This window comes from Chiloscyllium punctatum, chromosome 47, assembly GCF_047496795.1.
Source record: "Chiloscyllium punctatum isolate Juve2018m chromosome 47, sChiPun1.3, whole genome shotgun sequence".
NCBI lineage: Eukaryota > Metazoa > Chordata > Chondrichthyes > Orectolobiformes > Hemiscylliidae > Chiloscyllium > Chiloscyllium punctatum.
Window position 1 is genome coordinate 45,054,124 of NC_092785.1, and position 17,234 is coordinate 45,071,357.

Sequence of the window (17,234 nt, forward strand, 5' to 3'; positions counted from 1 at the left end):
CACGACCCAGAGTCTCTCGCGCCCCTCCAGGAGTGATTCGTCTCTCTCTCTCTCCCCCTGACCCGCGGGATGATCGGCTTCCGGTGATTTTCCACCCCCTCCCCCATCGACGACTGAGGGGTATTCCGGTCTCCCTGAGCTGTTGCGGGGCCCATTCTCACGGAACCCAGCCCCTCACGTTCCCCGCCAGCCCAGCCCCACGCTCCCTCCACACCGTACCGTCAGCCTGGTGGTAGGTGCACCCACGCGGTCTTGCTCGGGGAAACTGCAGGAGTCGTAAACAACACCCAGGATTTCCCGGCTCTCCTGCGAGGGGACAAGATGTCCAAAACCCTGGACAGGAGAGAGAGAGAGAGAGAGAGAGGCCGTTAGAACATGGCAGAGACAGGGAGGGGGGGGGTCGGAGAGAGGGGGCAGAGAGAGGGGGGAGAGGGGCCGGAGAGACGGTGGAGAGGTGGGAGAGATGGGGGTGTGGGAGGGGGGGAGGGAGAGAGAGAGAGAGAGAGAGAAAGGGGCACAGAGAGTGAGTGAGAGAGAGAGTGAGAGAGAGAGAGACAGAGACAGAGAGACTGAGACAGACAGTAAGAGGGAAAGGAAGAGAGAGTCATCGAGAGAGACAGCAAGGCACTGAGATAGAGACATGGAGAGACTGTGGGAAATAAAGAGACAGCGAGAGAAAGTGTGTCAGACTCAGTGAGGGAGAGTCTTAACGAAGAGATAGTGAGAATCGAGGAGACAAAGGGTGGGAGATGGAGCACAAAGTGCGAGGGATTGAGCAAGATGTGAAATGTGTGCAATGCCACGTGACCGAGAGACACTCACTGTAACAGGAAGGACCGAGCCATCATACTCCAGATTGACCACAGTGACAGACACGCTGTCAATCTGCTGCAGGCTGTCACACACGGCCACCCAGGACGGAGGGAGGATCCTGCTCAACACTACACAGACAGACAGACAGACACAGGAGAAAGCTCAGAGGTCAAAGGGCAACTCGGTCCATCTCCGAGAACAACTGACAGCCCGTGTCAATCGCCAACGTACAAACCTTTTGCCGGGACTGAGGAAAAAATGTGATCCGCCTTCATCGTCCCTCCATCCAGATGGACCTAACACGGAAAACAAAACACCTCAGAGATCGGAACCAGAGAGAGACTGAGTGACAGGGATTGAGACTTCACATAGAATTTATCCGGACGTATCAAATATCACAGACTGGAATCTAATCGAGGGGTTCAGGGTGGGTTATATACAGAGTAACAGATACCCCGGGAGGGAGTTACAGACTGGAATCTGATCGAGGGGTTCAGGGTGGGTTATATACAGAATAACAGATACCCCGGGAGGGAGTTACAGACTGGAATCTAATCGAGGGGTTCAGGGTGGGTTATATACAGAGTAACAGATACCCGGGAGTGAGTTACAGACTGGAATCTGATCGAGGGGTTCAGGGTGGGTTATATACAGAATAACAGATACCCCGGGAGTGAGTTACATACTGGAATCTAATCGAGGGGTTCAGGGTGGGTTATATACAGAATAACAGATACCCCGGGAGTGAGTTACAGACTGGAATCTAATCGAGGGGTTCAGGGTGGGTTATATACAGAATAACAGATACCCGGGAGTGAGTTACAGACTGGAATCTAATCGAGGGGTTCAGGGTGGGTTATATACAGAGTAACAGATACCCGGGAGTGAGTTACAGACTGGAATCTGATCGAGGGGTTCAGGGTGGGTTATATACAGAGTAACAGATACCCGGGAGTGAGTTACATACTGGAATCTAATCGAGGGGTTCAGGGTGGGTTATATACAGAGTAACAGATACCCGGGAGTGAGTTACATACTGGAATCTAATCGAGGGGTTCAGGGTGGGTTATATACAGAGTAACAGATACCCGGGAGTGAGTTACAGACTGGAATCTGATCGAGGGGTTCAGGGTGGGTTATATACAGAATAACAGATACCCCGGGAGGGAGTTACAGACTGGAATCTAATCGAGGGGTTCAGGGTGGGTTATATACAGAATAACAGATACCCTGGGAGTGAGTTACAGACTGGAATCTGATCGAGGGGTTCAGGGTGGGTTATATACAGAATAACAGATACCCCGGGAGTGAGTTACATACTGGAATCTAATCGAGGGGTTCAGGGTGGGTTATATACAGAATAACAGATACCCCGGGAGTGAGTTACAGACTGGAATCTAATCGAGGGGTTCAGGGTGGGTTATATACAGAATAACAGATACCCCGGGAGTGAGTTACAGACTGGAATCTAATCGAGGGGTTCAGGGTGGGTTATATACAGAATAACAGATACCCGGGAGTGAGTTACAGACTGGAATCTGATCGAGGGGTTCAGGGTGGGTTATATACAGAGTAACAGATACCCGGGAGTGAGTTACATACTGGAATCTAATCGAGGGGTTCAGGGTGGGTTATATACAGAGTAACAGATACCCGGGAGTGAGTTACATACTGGAATCTAATCGAGGGGTTCAGGGTGGGTTATATACAGAGTAACAGATACCCGGGAGTGAGTTACATACTGGAATCTAATCGAGGGGTTCAGGGTGGGTTATATACAGAGTAACAGATACCCGGGAGTGAGTTACAGACTGGAATCTGATCGAGGGGTTCAGGGTGGGTTATATACAGAATAACAGATACCCCGGGAGGGAGTTACAGACTGGAATCTAATCGAGGGGTTCAGGGTGGGTTATACACAGAGTAACAGATACCCGGGAGTGAGTTACAGATTGGAATCTAATCGAGGGGTTCAGGGTGGGTCATATACAGAGTAACAGATACCCGGGAGTGAGTTACAGACTGGAATCTAATCGAGGGGTTCAGGGTGGGTTATATACAGAGTAACAGATACCCGGGAGTGAGTTACAGACTGGAATCTGATCGATGGGTTCAGGGTGGGTTATTTCAGAATAACAGATACCCCGGGAGGGAGTTACACACTGGAATCTAATCGAGGGGTTCAGGGTGGGTTATATACAGAGTAACAGATACCCCGGGAGGGAGTTACAGACTGGAATCTGATCGAGGGGTTCAGGTTGGGTTATATACTGTATAACAGATACCCTGGGAGGGAGTTACAGACTGGAATCTAATCGAGGGGTTCAGGGTGGGTTATATACAGAATAACAAATACCCTGGGAGTGAGTTACAGACTGGAATCTAATCGAGGGGTTCAGGGTGGGTTATATACAGAATAACAGATACCCCGGGAGTGAGTTACAGACTGGAATCTCATCGAGGGGTTCAGGGTGGGTTATATACAGAATAACAGATACCCCGGGAGGGAGTTACAGACTGGAATCTAATTGAGGGGCTCAGGGTGGGTTATATACAGAATAACAGATACCCCGGGAGGGAGTTACAGACTGGAATCTAATCGAGGGGTTCAGGGTGGGTTATATACAGAATAACAGATACCCCGGGAGGGAGTTACAGACTGGAATCTGATCGAGGGGTTCAGGGTGGGTTATATACTGTATAACAGATACCCCGGGAGGGAGTTACAGACTGGAATCTAATCGAGGGGTTCAGGGTGGGTTATATACAGAATAACAGATACCCTGGGAGTGAGTTACAGACTGGAATCTAATTGAGGGGTTCAGGGTGGGTTATATACAGAATAACAGATACCCCGGGAGTGAGTTACAGACTGGAATCTCATCGAGGGGTTCACGGTGGGTTATATACAGAATAACAGATACCCCGGGAGGGAGTTACATACTGGAATCTAATCGAGGGGTTCAGGGTGGGGTATATACAGAATAACAGATACCCCGGGAGTGAGTTACAGACTGGAATCTAATCGAGGGGTTCAGGGTGGGTTATATACAGAATAACAGATACCCCGGGAGGGAGTTACAGACTGGAATCTAATCGAGGGGTTCAGGGTGGGTTATATACAGAATAACAGATACCCCGGGAGGGAGTTACAGACTGGAATCTAATCGAGGGGTTCAGGGTGGGTTATATACAGAATAACAGATACCCCGGGAGGGAGTTACAGACTGGAATCTAATCGAGGGGTTCAGGGTGGGGTATATACAGAATAACAGATACCCCGGGAGTGAGTTACAGACTGGAATCTAATCGAGGGGTTCAGGGTGGGTTATATACAGAATAACAGATACCCCGGGAGGGAGTTACAGACTGGAATCTAATCGAGGGGTTCAGGGTGGGTTATATACAGAATAACAGATACCCCGGGAGGGAGTTACAGACTGGAATCTAATCGAGGGGTTCAGGGTGGGGTATATACAGAATACCAGATACCCCGGGAGTGAGTTACAGACTGGAATCTAATCGAGGGGTTCAGGGTGGGTTATATACAGAATAACAGATACCCCGGGAGGGAGTTACAGACTGGAATCTAATCGAGGGGTTCAGGGTGGGTTATATCCAGAATAACAGATTCCCCGGGAGGGAGTTACAGACTGGAATCTGATCGAGGGGTTCAGGGTGGGTTATATACTGTATAACAGATACCCCGGGAGGGAGTTACAGACTGGAATCTAATCGAGGGGTTCAGGGTGGGTTATATACAGAATAACAGATACCCTGGGAGTGAGTTACAGACTGGAATCTAATCGAGGGGTTCAGGGTGGGTTATATACAGAATAACAGATACCCTGGGAGTGAGTTACAGACTGGAATCTAATTGAGGGGTTCAGGGTGGGTTATATACAGAATAACAGATACCCCGGGAGTGAGTTACAGACTGGAATCTCATCGAGGGGTTCAGGGTGGGGTATATACAGAATAACAGATACCCCGGGAGTGAGTTACAGACTGGAATCTAATCGAGGGGTTCAGGGTGGGTTATATACAGAATAACAGATACCCCGGGAGGGAGTTACAGACTGGAATCTAATCGAGGGGTTCAGGGTGGGTTATATACAGAATAACAGATACCCCGGGAGGGAGTTACAGACTGGAATCTAATCGAGGGGTTCAGGGTGGGGTATATACAGAATAACAGATACCCCGGGAGGGAGTTACAGACTGGAATCTAATCGAGGGGTTCAGGGTGGGTTATATACAGAATAACAGATACCCCGGGAGGGAGTTACAGACTGGAATCTAATCGAGGGGTTCAGGGTGGGTTATATACAGAATAACAGATACCCCGGGAGTGAGTTACAGACTGGAATCTAATCGAGGGGTTCAGGGTGGGTTATATACAGAATAACAGATACCCCGGGAGGGAGTTACAGACTGGAATCTAATCGAGGGGTTCAGGGTGGGTTATATACAGAATAACAGATACCCGGGAGGGAGTTACAGACTGGAATCTAATCGAGGGGTTCAGGGTGGGTTATATACAGAATAACAGATACCCCGGGAGTGAGTTACAGACTGGAATCTAATCGAGGGGTTCAGGGTGGGTTATATACAGAATAACAGATACCCCGGGAGTGAGTTACAGATTGGAATCTAATCGAGGGGTTCAGGGTGGGTTATATACAGAAAAACAGAAACCCCGGGAGGGAGTTACAGACTGGAATCTAATCGAGGGGTTCAGGGTGGGTTATATACAGAATAACAGATACCCCGGGAGTGAGTTACAGACTGGAATCTAATCGAGGGGTTCAGGGTGGGTTATATACAGAATAACAGATACCCCGGGAGTGAGTTACAGACTGGAATCTAATCGAGGGGTTCAGGGTGGGTTATATACAGAATAACAGATACCCCGGGAGGGAGTTACAGACTGGAATCTAATCGAGGGGTTCAGGGTGGGTTATATACAGAATAACAGATACCCGGGAGGGAGTTACAGACTGGAATCTAATCGAGGGGTTCAGGGTGGGTTATATACAGAATAACAGATACCCCGGGAGTGAGTTACAGACTGGAATCTAATCGAGGGGTTCAGGGTGGGTTATATACAGAATAACAGATACCCCGGGAGTGAGTTACAGATTAGAATCTAATCGAGGGGTTCAGGGTGGGTTATATACAGAATAACAGATACCCCGGGAGGGAGTTACAGATTAGAATCTAATCGAGGGGTTCAGGGTGGGTTATATACAGAAAAACAGAAACCCCGGGAGGGAGTTACAGACTGGAATCTAATCGAGGGGTTCAGGGTGGGTTATATACAGAATAACAGATACCCCGGGAGTGAGTTACAGACTGGAATCTAATCGAGGGGTTCAGGGTGGGTTATATACAGAATAACAGATACCCCGGGAGTGAGTTACAGACTGGAATCTAATCGAGGGGTTCAGGGTGGGTTATATACAGAATAACAGATACCCCGGGAGTGAGTTACAGACTGGAATCTAATCGAGGGGTTCAGGGTGGGTTATATACTGAATAACAGATACCCCGGGAGTGAGTTACAGACTGGAATCTAATCGAGGGGTTCAGGGTGGGTTATATACAGAATAACAGATACCCCGGGAGGGAGTTACAGACTGGAATCTAATCGAGGGGTTGAGCTGAGCTGCATACAAACATGGAATCCCTACAGTGTGGAAGCAGGCCAATCTGCCCATTGAGTCCATCTGAAGATCATCCCACCCAGAGCCACATCCCTCCCCCATCCACATCGACACTCAGGACCAGTTTATTTTTTTAACCCCTCACCTCCCAGGCTCCATCGGGTGTCTGCTGAATCCTGTTGACGGGTGTGTACCGGTGAATTTCCACTCCGCGTCTCTGTAACTCCTGCTCCATTGCCTCTGGGAGGGACTGCATGCCTCGCTTCAACGACCACTGCGCCCAGCCCTCGGTCTGTGCTCGCCTGACTAATGGGGAGGTGAAGCTGGCGTCCTTGCTGGCTGTGGGGGGGGGGGGGGGGTTGGGGAACAGGATGGGCAAATGGGGGTTGGACAGAAATCCAGCTGCTTAGTAACCCCAACCCCAGGAAATACCACGGGGGGCAGCAGCAGAGACAGGCAGAGAGAGAGAGAGACAGGCATGGAGGGGAGAGGTAGATTGTGAACTGGGGGGTGGGGGAATGCCTACGGCTTGATGTGAGTGGGATTGGCGGCAGTGGATGGTGCTGAGGGGAATGGGGGGGAAATAGACAGAGAGAGAGGCTGCCGGGGGAGGGGGAGACTGTGAGCGGTGGCAGGGAGAGATTGGGGGAGGGGGAGAGAGACTGAAGGGGAGGGACAGGGAGAGTCGGGGAGGGTGGGGGCGAGAAAGGCTGGGAAGGGAGGGGGAAAAGAGAGACAATGTAATGGTACGGGGAGAGAACTGGAGGAGGGTTAGGGAAAGCTTGGGGGGAGAGGGTGAGAGACTGGAGGGAAGGGGAAGAGGGAGGGGCAATGAGGGATGAGAGAGCGAGGGGGAGGCGAGGGAGCGAGAGCGAGGGGGAGGCGAGGGAGCGAGAGCGAGGGGGAGGCGAGGGAGCGAGAGCGAGGGGGAGGCGAGGGAGCGAGAGCGAGGGGGAGGCGAGGGAGCGAGAGCGAGGCAAGGGAGCAAGAGCAAGGGGGAGGCAAGGGGGGTGTGGTGAGGGTGCAAGGGGGGGGGCGAGAGAGGGAGGGGGAGAGAGAGAGGGAGAGGGGGGAGAGAGGGAGGGAGGGGGAAGAGAGAGAGGGAGGGGGAAGAGAGAGAGGGAGGGGGAAGAGAGGGAGGGAGGGGGAAGAGAGGGAGAGAGGGGGAGGGGGGAGAGAGGGAGGGAGGGGGAAGAGAGAGAGGGAGGGGGAAGAGAGAGAGGGAGGGGGAAGAGAGGGAGGGAGGGGGAAGAGAGGGAGGGAGGGGGAAGAGAGGGAGAGAGGGGGAGGGGGGAGAGAGGGAGGGAGGGGGAGGGGGGAGAGAAAGAGAGGGAGAGGGGGGAGATAGAGAGAGAGGGAGAGGGGGGAGATAGAGAGAGAGGGAGAGGGGGGAGATAGAGAGAGAGGGAGAGGGGGGAGAGAGAGAGAGGGAGAGGGGGGAGAGAGAGAGAGGGAGAGGGGAGAGAGAGAGAGAGGGAGAGGGGGTAGAGAGAGAGAGGGGAGAGAGAGAGAGAGGGAGAGGGGGGAGAGAGAGAGAGGGGAGAGAGAGAGAGAGAGGGAGAGGGGGGAGAGAGAGAGAGAGGGAGAGGGGGGAGAGAGAGGGAGGGGGAAAGAGAGAGAGGGAAGGGGAGAGAGGGGGAGGGGGAGAGAGAGGGGGAGGAGGGAATGAGAGAGGGAGGGGGAGAAAGAGAGGGAGGGGGAGAAAGAGAGGGAGGGGGGAGAAAGAGAGGGAGGGGGGAGAAAGAGGGGGGAAGAGAGAGGGGGGAAGAGAGATGGGGGAAAGAGAGAGGGGGGAAGAGAGAGAGGGAGGGGGGAGTGAGAGAGGGAGGGGGGAAAAGAGAGGGAGAGAGAGCCGGGGGGAGAGAGAGCCGGAGGGGAGAGAGAGAGCGGGAGGGGGGGGGAGTCAGAGATCAGAGATCGGACGGGTGGTGGGGAAGTAGACTGAGAGGGAAGGACGGTGGGGGTGGAGTGGGAGGGGGAGAGAGTTGGCAGTGGGGAGAGAGAGAGAGAATGGGTGGTAGGGGATAAAAACAGGTTGGACTTGTTCAGCCCAACAATTCTACACCAATCTTCTGAAAAGTAACCCACCCAGACACATTCCTCTCACCTATTTCTCTACACCGACGAATCCACCCTGACCTGCACATCCCTGAACACTATGGGGTAATTTAGCATGGCCAATCCACCCGAACCTGCACATCCCTGAACACGATGGGGTAATTTAGCATGGCCAATCCACCCTAACCTACACATCCCTGAACACTGTGGGGTAATTTAGTATGGCCAATCCACCCTAACCTGCACATCCCTGAACACTATGGGGTAATTTAGCATGGCCAATCCACCCTAACCTGCACATCCCTGAACACTATGGGGTAATTTAGCATGGCCAATCCACCCTAACCTGCACATCCCTGAACACTATGGGGTAATTTAGCATGGCCAATCCACCCTAACCTGCACATCCCTGAACACTATGGGGTAATTTAGCATGGCCAATCCACCCTAACCTGCACATCCCTGAACACTATGGGGTAATTTAGCATGGCCAATTCACCCTAACCTGCACATCCCTGAACACTATGGGGTAATTTATCATGGCTAATCCACCCTAACCTACACATCCCTGAACACTATGGGGTAATTTAGCATGGCCAATCCACCCTAACCTACACATCCCTGAGCACTATGGGTAATTTAGCATGGCCAATCCACCCTAACCTACACATCCCTGAACACTATGGGGTAATTTAGCATGGCCAATCCACCCTAACCTACACATCCCTGAACACTATGGGTAATTTAGCATGGCCAATCCACCCTAACCTACACATCCCTGAACACTATGGGTAATTTAGCATGGTCAATCCACCCTAAACTACACATCCCTGAACACTATGGGGTAATTTAGCATGGCCAATCCACACTAACCTACACATCCCTGAACACTATGGGGTAATTTAGCATGGCCAATCCTCCCTAACCTCCACATCCCTGAACACTATGGGGTAATTTAGCATGGCCAATCCACCCTAACCTGCACATCCCTGAACACTATGGGGTAATTTAACATGGCCAATCTACCCTAACCTGCACATCCCTGAACACTATGGGGTAATTTAACATGGCCAATCTACCCTAACCTACACATCCCTGAACACTATGGGGTAATTTAGCATGGCCAATCCACCCTAACCTACACATCCCTGAACACTATGGGTAATTTAGCATGGCCAATCCACCCTAACCTACACATCCCTGAGCACAATGGGTAATTTAGCATGGTCAATCCACCCTAACCTGCACATCCCTGAACACTATGGGGTAATTTAGCATGGCCAATCCACCCTAACCAACACATCCCTGAACACTATGGGGTAATTTAGCATGGCCAATCCACCCTAACCTACACAGCCCAGGGCACTATGGGGTAATTTAGCATGGCCAATCCACCCTAACCTACACATCCCAGGGCACTATGGGGTAATTTAGCATGGCCAATCCACCCTAACCAACACATCCCTGAACACTATGGGGTAATTTAGCATGGCCAATCCACCCTAACCTACACATCCCAGGGCACTATGCGTAATTTAGCATGGCCAATCCAACTGATGAAGGAGCGGCGCTCCGAAAGCTAGTGCTTCCAAGTAAACCTGTTGGGCTCTAACCTGGTGTTGTGGGATTTATCAGTGTGGGTGGACTGGCGGGGGGAGGGGGGGGGGCGGGGCGGAGAAGAGAGAGAGAGAGAGAGAGAGGAGAGGGAGAAAGATTAGGGAGACTAGGGCCAGACTAGGAGAGGGATTGCAGAGGAGCGAGTGTGAGTGTGTGAGAGTGAGAGAGAGAGAGAGGGAGAGAGTGACAGGCCATTAAGATGAGGCTGACTGAGTACCTCCTCCTCCTCCTCCTCCTGCAATCATCCCGATCAGCACGGATCCAAACTTCCTCTCGGCCTCAAACAGCGTGGGAAAGCAGGATCGCACACTGAGCTTCCGGCTGTTCCCAGCGAAGATCCCACGGCACAGGCTGTCCACAGCAAGTTCTGCCAGCTGTGGGGAGGGCGTGGGGGGGGGAGAAAAACAATCGAGAATCTGTTTTATACCAAAAAGACAGCAGGATGCTCTATTGGAACGCATGCAGCCTTCCCAACCAGGGAGGGAGCTCGGTAAGTACAAACACAGGCACGACACTGGTTCGATTCCATCCTCAGGCTGACTCTCTGTGTGGAGTTTGCCCATTCTCCCCGTGTCTGTGTGGGTTTCCTCCGGGTGAACCGGTTTCCTCCCACAGTCCAAGGATGTGTAGGTTAGGGTGGATTTGCCATGCTCAATTACCCCATAGTGTTCAGGGATGTGTAGGTTAGGGTGGATTGGCCATGCTAAATTACCCATAGTGTTCAGGGATGTGTAGGTTAGGGTGGATTGGCCATGCTAAATTACCCCATAGTGCTCAGGGATGTGTAGGTTAGGGTGGATTGGCCATGCTAAATTACCCCATAGTGTTCAGGGATGTGTAGGTTAGGGTGGATTGGCCATGCTAAATTACCCCATAGTGCTCAGGGATGTGTAGGTTAGGGTGGATTGGCCATGCTAAATTACCCCATAGTGTTCAGGGATGTGTAGGTTAGGGTGGATTGGCCATGCTAAATTACCCCATAGTGTTCAGGGATGTGTAGGTTAGGGTGGATTGGCCATGCTAAAATACCCTATAGTGTTCAGGGATGTGTAGGTTAGGGTGGATTGGCCATGCTAAATTACCCCATAGTGCTCAGGGATGTGTAGGTTAGGGTGGATTGGCCATGCTAAATTACCCATAGTGTTCAGGGATGTGTAGGTTAGGGTGGATTGGCCATGCTAAATTACCCCATAGTGTTCAGGGATGTGTAGGTTAGTGTGGATTGGCCATGCTAAATTACCCCATAGTGCTCAGGGATGTGGAGGTTAGGGTGGATTGGCCATGCTAAATTACCCCATAGTGTTCAGGGATGTGTAGGTTAGGGTGGATTGGCCATGCTAAATTACCCCATAGTGTTCAGGGATGTGTAGGTTAGGGTGGATTGGCCATGCTAAATTACCCATAGTGTTCAGGGATGTGTAGGTTAGGGTGGATTGGCCATGCTAAATTACCCCATAGTGTTCAGGGATGTGTAGGTTAGGGTGGATTGGCCATGCTAAATTACCCATAGTGTTCAGGGATGTGTAGGTTAGGGTGGATTGGCCATGCTAAATTACCCATAGTGTTCAGGGATGTGTAGGTTAGGGTGGATTGGCCATGCTCAATTACCCCATAGTGTTCAGGGATGTGTAGGTTAGGGTGGATTGGCCATGCTAAATTACCCCATAGTGTTCAGGGATGTGGAGGTTAGGGTGGATTGGCCATGCTAAATTACCCCATAGTGTTCAGAGATGTGAGGGGTTAGGTGCATTTGTCTGGGGAAAATGTTGAGTAATAAGGGAAGGAGAAGGGGAAGGGAAAGGGGTCTGGGTGGTCTACCCTTTGGAGGGTTGGTGTGGACTTGTTGGGCCAAAGGGCCTGTTTCCCTACCGTTGGGGATTCTCTGATTTGGAGCACGCTGCCTGGGGGAGTGGGGGAGCCAGATGCCGAAGAGAGCTGGAGATATATTTGAAAGGGATGGTGTTCGAGTCCGACAGAGATAGGGCTGGAGAGCGGGACCTGCTGGGTACAGACAGGATGGGTTGAATGGCCTCCTTCTGTACTATACAATTCTATGTTCGAGAGGACAGGGAGATGGAGGAAGGAGTGCTGTTAACAAAGAGCCATTTCAGTGCATTTATCAAGTCGTACAGCACAGAAACAGACCCTTCGGCCCAACCAGTCCGTGCCGACCATAATCCCAGACTGAACTAGTCCCGCCTGCCTGCTCCTGGCCCACATCCCTTTCCTCTTCATGCCCTTATCCAAATGTCTTTCACACGTGTTGTAATGAACCCACATCCACCACTTCCTCTGGAAGCTCTTTCCAACACAAACCACCCTCTTGTGTGGAAAAAATGAATTGCCCCTCGTGTCTTTTTAAATTCTCTCTCCTTAAAAATATGCCCCCAGCCTTGAACTCCTCTACCCTGGGGAAAAGACACCTGTCGTCACCTTATCTATCCCCCCTCAGGATTTTGTAAACCTCGATAAAGGTTCTTTTAAACGTTCTAACTGTGCCCACCCCCAGCACTTCCTCAGGGAGGCCATTCCACACACGGACCACCCTCTGTGTAAAAATATATTCCCCCTCATGTCCCTTTTAAATCTCTCTCCTTTCACCTTCAAACTGTCCCCCCAAGTCTTGAAACTCCCCATCCGAGGGAAAAGCCAACTCCCATTAACTGTATCTATCCCCCCTCAGGATTTTATAAATCTTTATCAGGTCTCCTCTAAACATGCTACGCCCCAGTGAAAAAAATTCCCAGCCTCTCCTTATATCGCAAACCCCTCCCTTCCCGGGAACCTCCTGGTAAATCCCTTCTGAACCCTCTCCGGGTTTAACAATCTCCATCCTGCAACAGGGCGACCAGAACTGGACACAGTTTTCCAGACGAGACCTCACCAATGTCCTGTATAACCCCAACATGACGTCCCAACTCCTACACTCAAAGGGCTGAGCAATAACTGGACACAGATCTCCAGACGGGGCCTCACCAATGTCCTGTACAACCCCATCGTGACGTTCCCAACTCCTACACTCAAAGGGCTGAGCAATAACTGGACACAGATCTCCAGACGGGGCCTCATCAATGTCCTGTACAACCCCATCGTGACGTTCCCAACTCCTACACTCAAAGGGCTGAGCAATGAAGGCAAGTGTGCTAAACCCCTCCTTAACCCCCACCGTCTACAAACTTCACACAATGATGTCCCTGATCTCCCAGGTCTTCTCTCGGTTCTCCAACACTACCCAGGGCCCTCCCATTAATTGTACAAGTCCTGTCTTGGTTTGTTTCACCAAAATGCAACACCTCACATTTATCCAGACTGAACTCCATTTGTCCACCCTATGGACCCCAACTGATCAAGATCCCTCTGTAACCTGAGGCAACCTTCATCACCGTCCACTCCGCCACCAATCACGGGGCCATCTGCAAACTTTGCGATAGGGAATCTTAGGTTCAAGGATCGAGAAATGGTGCAGTCATGAAAGGACAGCAAACACTGAGGGCGGGGGGGTAATTCCGGACAGAGGATCAATCAGGAAATGAGGAACGCGTGTAGCATGGGTACTACAACAATAACGTGCGACTTTGGTTCCCAAATAGGCCCGGGCTAACCACACCATCGCAAATGCAACAGAATCTTCAGGGGTGGGCTGGGGATCGGACTACTCAAGACACGTGTATGCTGACAAGGATCGATCTCATGACCTTAGCGTGGAAGAGCCGTTAGGAAATAGTGATCATAACATGAATAGATTAGATTAGAATCCCCAGAGTGTGGAAACAGGCCCTTCTGCCTAACTAGTCCGAACCAACCCTCCGAAGAGTAACCCAGCCAGATCCACTCCCCCACCCCATATTCACCCCAGAATAATGCACCTAACACTATGGGGTAATTTAGGGTGGATTGGCCATGCTAAATTACCCCATAGTGTTCAGGGATGTGTAGGTTAGGGTGGATTGGTCATGCTAAATTACCCCATAGTGTTCAGGGATGTGTGGGTTAGGGTGGATTGGCCATGCTAAATTACCTGAGCACTATGGGTAATTTAGCATGGCCAATCCACCCTAACCTACACATCCCTGAACACTATGGGGTAATTTAGCATGGCCAATCCACCCTAACCTACACATCCCTGAACACTATGGGGTAATTTAGCATGGCCAATCCACCCTAACATGCACATCCCTGGGCACTATGGGGTAATTTAGCATGGCCAATCCACTCTAACATGCACATCCCTGGGCACTATGGGTAATTTAGCATGACCAATCCACCCTAACCTGCACATCTTTGGACTGTGGAAACCAGAGCACCCAGAGGTAACCCACGCAGACACGGGGAGAATGTGTAAACTCCAGACAGACAGTCACCCGAGGCTGGAATCGAACCTGGGTCCCTGGTGCCGTGAGGCAGCGGTGCTAACCACTGAGCCCCCGTGCCGAATAGAAAGGATTTCGAGGGATAAGGGCCAAGTGCTGGCAAATGGAACTCGATGAGGTTAGGGATATCTGATCGGCATGGACGAGATGGGCCGAAGGGTCTATTTCCCGTGCTGCCTGGTGGGAAGCAAGGGAGGTGAAAGTGGGGAACAGGTGAGGGACTGCTTTTATGTGTGGGGGGGGGGGGGGGGAAGGGGGAAATCAGTGCATACCCTCGGTGGTAGGGGATGGAGGAATGGTCACTGGGTGCCTGGGGAAGGGGAACTGAAGGGAGAGAAGATCTGGAATTTGAAAGGGGAGTTAGGGGAGAAGAGGAGGAGCAGCACTGGGAAGGGCAGGAGAGAAACGGGGAGGGAAGGGGAGGGGGGGGAAGAGGGAGAAGGGGGGGAGGGAGAGGGAGAAGGGGGGGAGGGAGAGGGAGAAGGGGGGGAAGGGAGAGGGAGAAGGGGGGGGAAGGGAGAGGGAGAAGGGGGGGGAAGGGAGAGGGAGAAGGGGGGGAAGGGAGAAGGGGGGAAAGGGAGAAGGGGGGGAAGGGAGAAGGGGGGGAAGGGAGAAGGGGGGGAAGGGAGAAGGGGGGAGGGAGAGGGAGAAAGGGGGGAGGGCGAGGGAGAAGGGCGAGGGAGATGGGGGGGAGGGCGAGGGAGATGGGGGGGGAGGGCGAGGGAGATGGGGGGGGAGGGCGAGGGAGATGGGGGGGGAGGGCGAGGGAGATGGGGGGGAGGGCGAGGGAGAAGGGGGGGAGGGCGAGGGAGAAGGGGGGGAGGGCGAGGGAGAAGGGGGGGAGGGCGAGGGAGAAGGGGGGGAGGGCGAGGGAGAAGGGGGGGAGGGCGAGGGAGAAGGGGGGGGGGCGAGGGAGAAGGAGGGGGAGGGCGAGGGAGAAGGGGGGGGAGGGAGAAGGGGGGGAGGGAGAAGGGGGGAGGGAGAAGGAGAAGGGGGGGAGGGAGAGGGAGGGAGAAGGGGGGGAGGGAGAAGGAGGGAGAAGGGGGGGAGGGAGAAGGGGGGGAGGGAGAAGGGGGGGAGGGAGAAGGGGGGAGAAGGGGGGGAGGGAGAAGGAGGGAGAAGGGGGGTAGGGAGAAGGAGAAGGGGGGGAGGGAGAAGGAGAAGGGGGGGAGGGAGAAGGAGAAGGGGGGAGGGAGAAGGAGAAGGGGGGGAGGGAGAAGGAGAAGGGGGGGAGGGAGAAGGAGAAGGGGGGGAGGGAGAAGGAGAAGGGGGGGAGGGAGAAGGGGGGGAGGGAGAAGGGAGAAGCGGGGGGAGGGAGAATGGGGGAGGGAGAAGGAGAAGGGGGAGGAGGGGGATGCATTCGGAGGGCTACTCCTTCACCAGGTGGTTGTTGGACTCTAACCTGGTGTTGTGTAATTTTTAAACTTTGTACACCCCAGTCCAATATCGGCGTCTCCAATTCATTGGAGGCAGTGGAGAGAGAAGATTCATTCGGGGACGGTCCCCGGTCTAGAGGGGTTGTGTACACTCAGAAAGCTGCAACACAAAGGGTCCTGGGAGGGGGGAAACTTGTCCATGAAGCAGAGAAAGCTAGCACCCAGGGGACAGCAGGTAATCAGGAAGGGCCAATGGAATGTGGGCCCTTGTTTCAAGGGGCTCGGAGTGTAAGAGTAGGGAGGTCTCACTGCAGCTGTACAAGGTGGTGGGGGAGACTACATCTGGGGTGCCCTTATTTAAGGCAAGATTACTTCATCGGAGGCAGTTCAGACAGGAGATTCATTAGGGATGGTCCCAGGTATGGAGGGGTTGTCTTGTGAGCAATGTCTAAACAGGGTGGGGGACTCTGCTCACCAGAGTCTAGAATAATGAGAGGCGACCATGAAGGGGCTCGACGGAGTCAATGCTGAGAGGGTGTTTCCCCCTCTGGGGGGGAAAGAGTCTCGGACGAGAGGGCACACTCTCAGAATAAAGAGGCAGCAGCTTAAGACGGAGGTGGGGAATCTCCTCTCTCAGGTTTGTAACTCCTTGCCACGGACATCTGTGGGGGCAGAGTCCGGAGGCCGAGATGGAGAGATATTCTCGATCAGGCGGGGGAAATCGAGGGTGGGGAGGTGCGAGTGTGGAACGTCAGATCGGCCATGATCCTACGGAACGGCGGAGCAGGGCCTAAGGGGGCCGAATGGCCTCCTCCCGCTCCTACTTCTTCTGGCCTGTTGACTGAAGAGTTGGTCACCGCCGTTTCAGGGAGGACGTGGCTGCATCGGGCGGAGGTGCTGAGGAGGTTTACCGATCGCTGCGGTTACGTTCCCTGGAGCGGTGAGGGTTGAGGACGGATCTGACTGGGCTGTGTAAGGTTATGAGGGCCTCAGGCCTGGGGGGGGGTGGGGGGGGGGGGTGGATGGGCAGAAACGTTTGGCCTTGGTCGAGCTGTCGATAACAAGAGGGGGTCAGTTTTAAGGGAAGGAGCAGGTGGTTTTAGAAGGCGACGGAAGAAAGGTTTTACGGCAATGTTGCCATCTCTTAACCGCCCACTGGACCACTAGACTCTGACCCAGCTAGGTACCCCCTCATCCCGTGAACGATGATCAAGGATAAATGAAGGCAACACCCAGAGGATGGTAGGGGCTGATTGCCTCAGGGAGGGAGTGACAGAAACCCTCATGACTCATTTCGGAAGGACTTAATTTCAGAGGACTTGGAACACCATAGT

General features: G+C 52.7%; 1 protein-coding gene across 4 annotated transcripts in view; it reads right to left on the minus strand.

Annotated features, from left to right (window-relative positions):
• The window catches only part of ppox (protoporphyrinogen oxidase), a 92,641-nt gene that overhangs the window by 16,444 nt on the left and 58,963 nt on the right, over window positions 1–17,234 (minus strand). For 3 of the 4 annotated variants that reach the window (XM_072564723.1, XM_072564724.1, XM_072564721.1), the window contains exons 6-10: window positions 10,372–10,528; window positions 6,625–6,818; window positions 1,049–1,109; window positions 823–941; window positions 220–333 (exon numbers count right to left, since the gene is read on the minus strand). In XM_072564723.1, the coding sequence (XP_072420824.1) occupies window positions 220–333; window positions 823–941; window positions 1,049–1,109; window positions 6,625–6,818; window positions 10,372–10,528 (645 nt within the window). The remainder of the gene's footprint in view (window positions 1–219; window positions 334–822; window positions 942–1,048; window positions 1,110–6,624; window positions 6,819–10,371; window positions 10,529–17,234) is intronic. The other variant, XM_072564722.1, reaches the window with a different exon arrangement.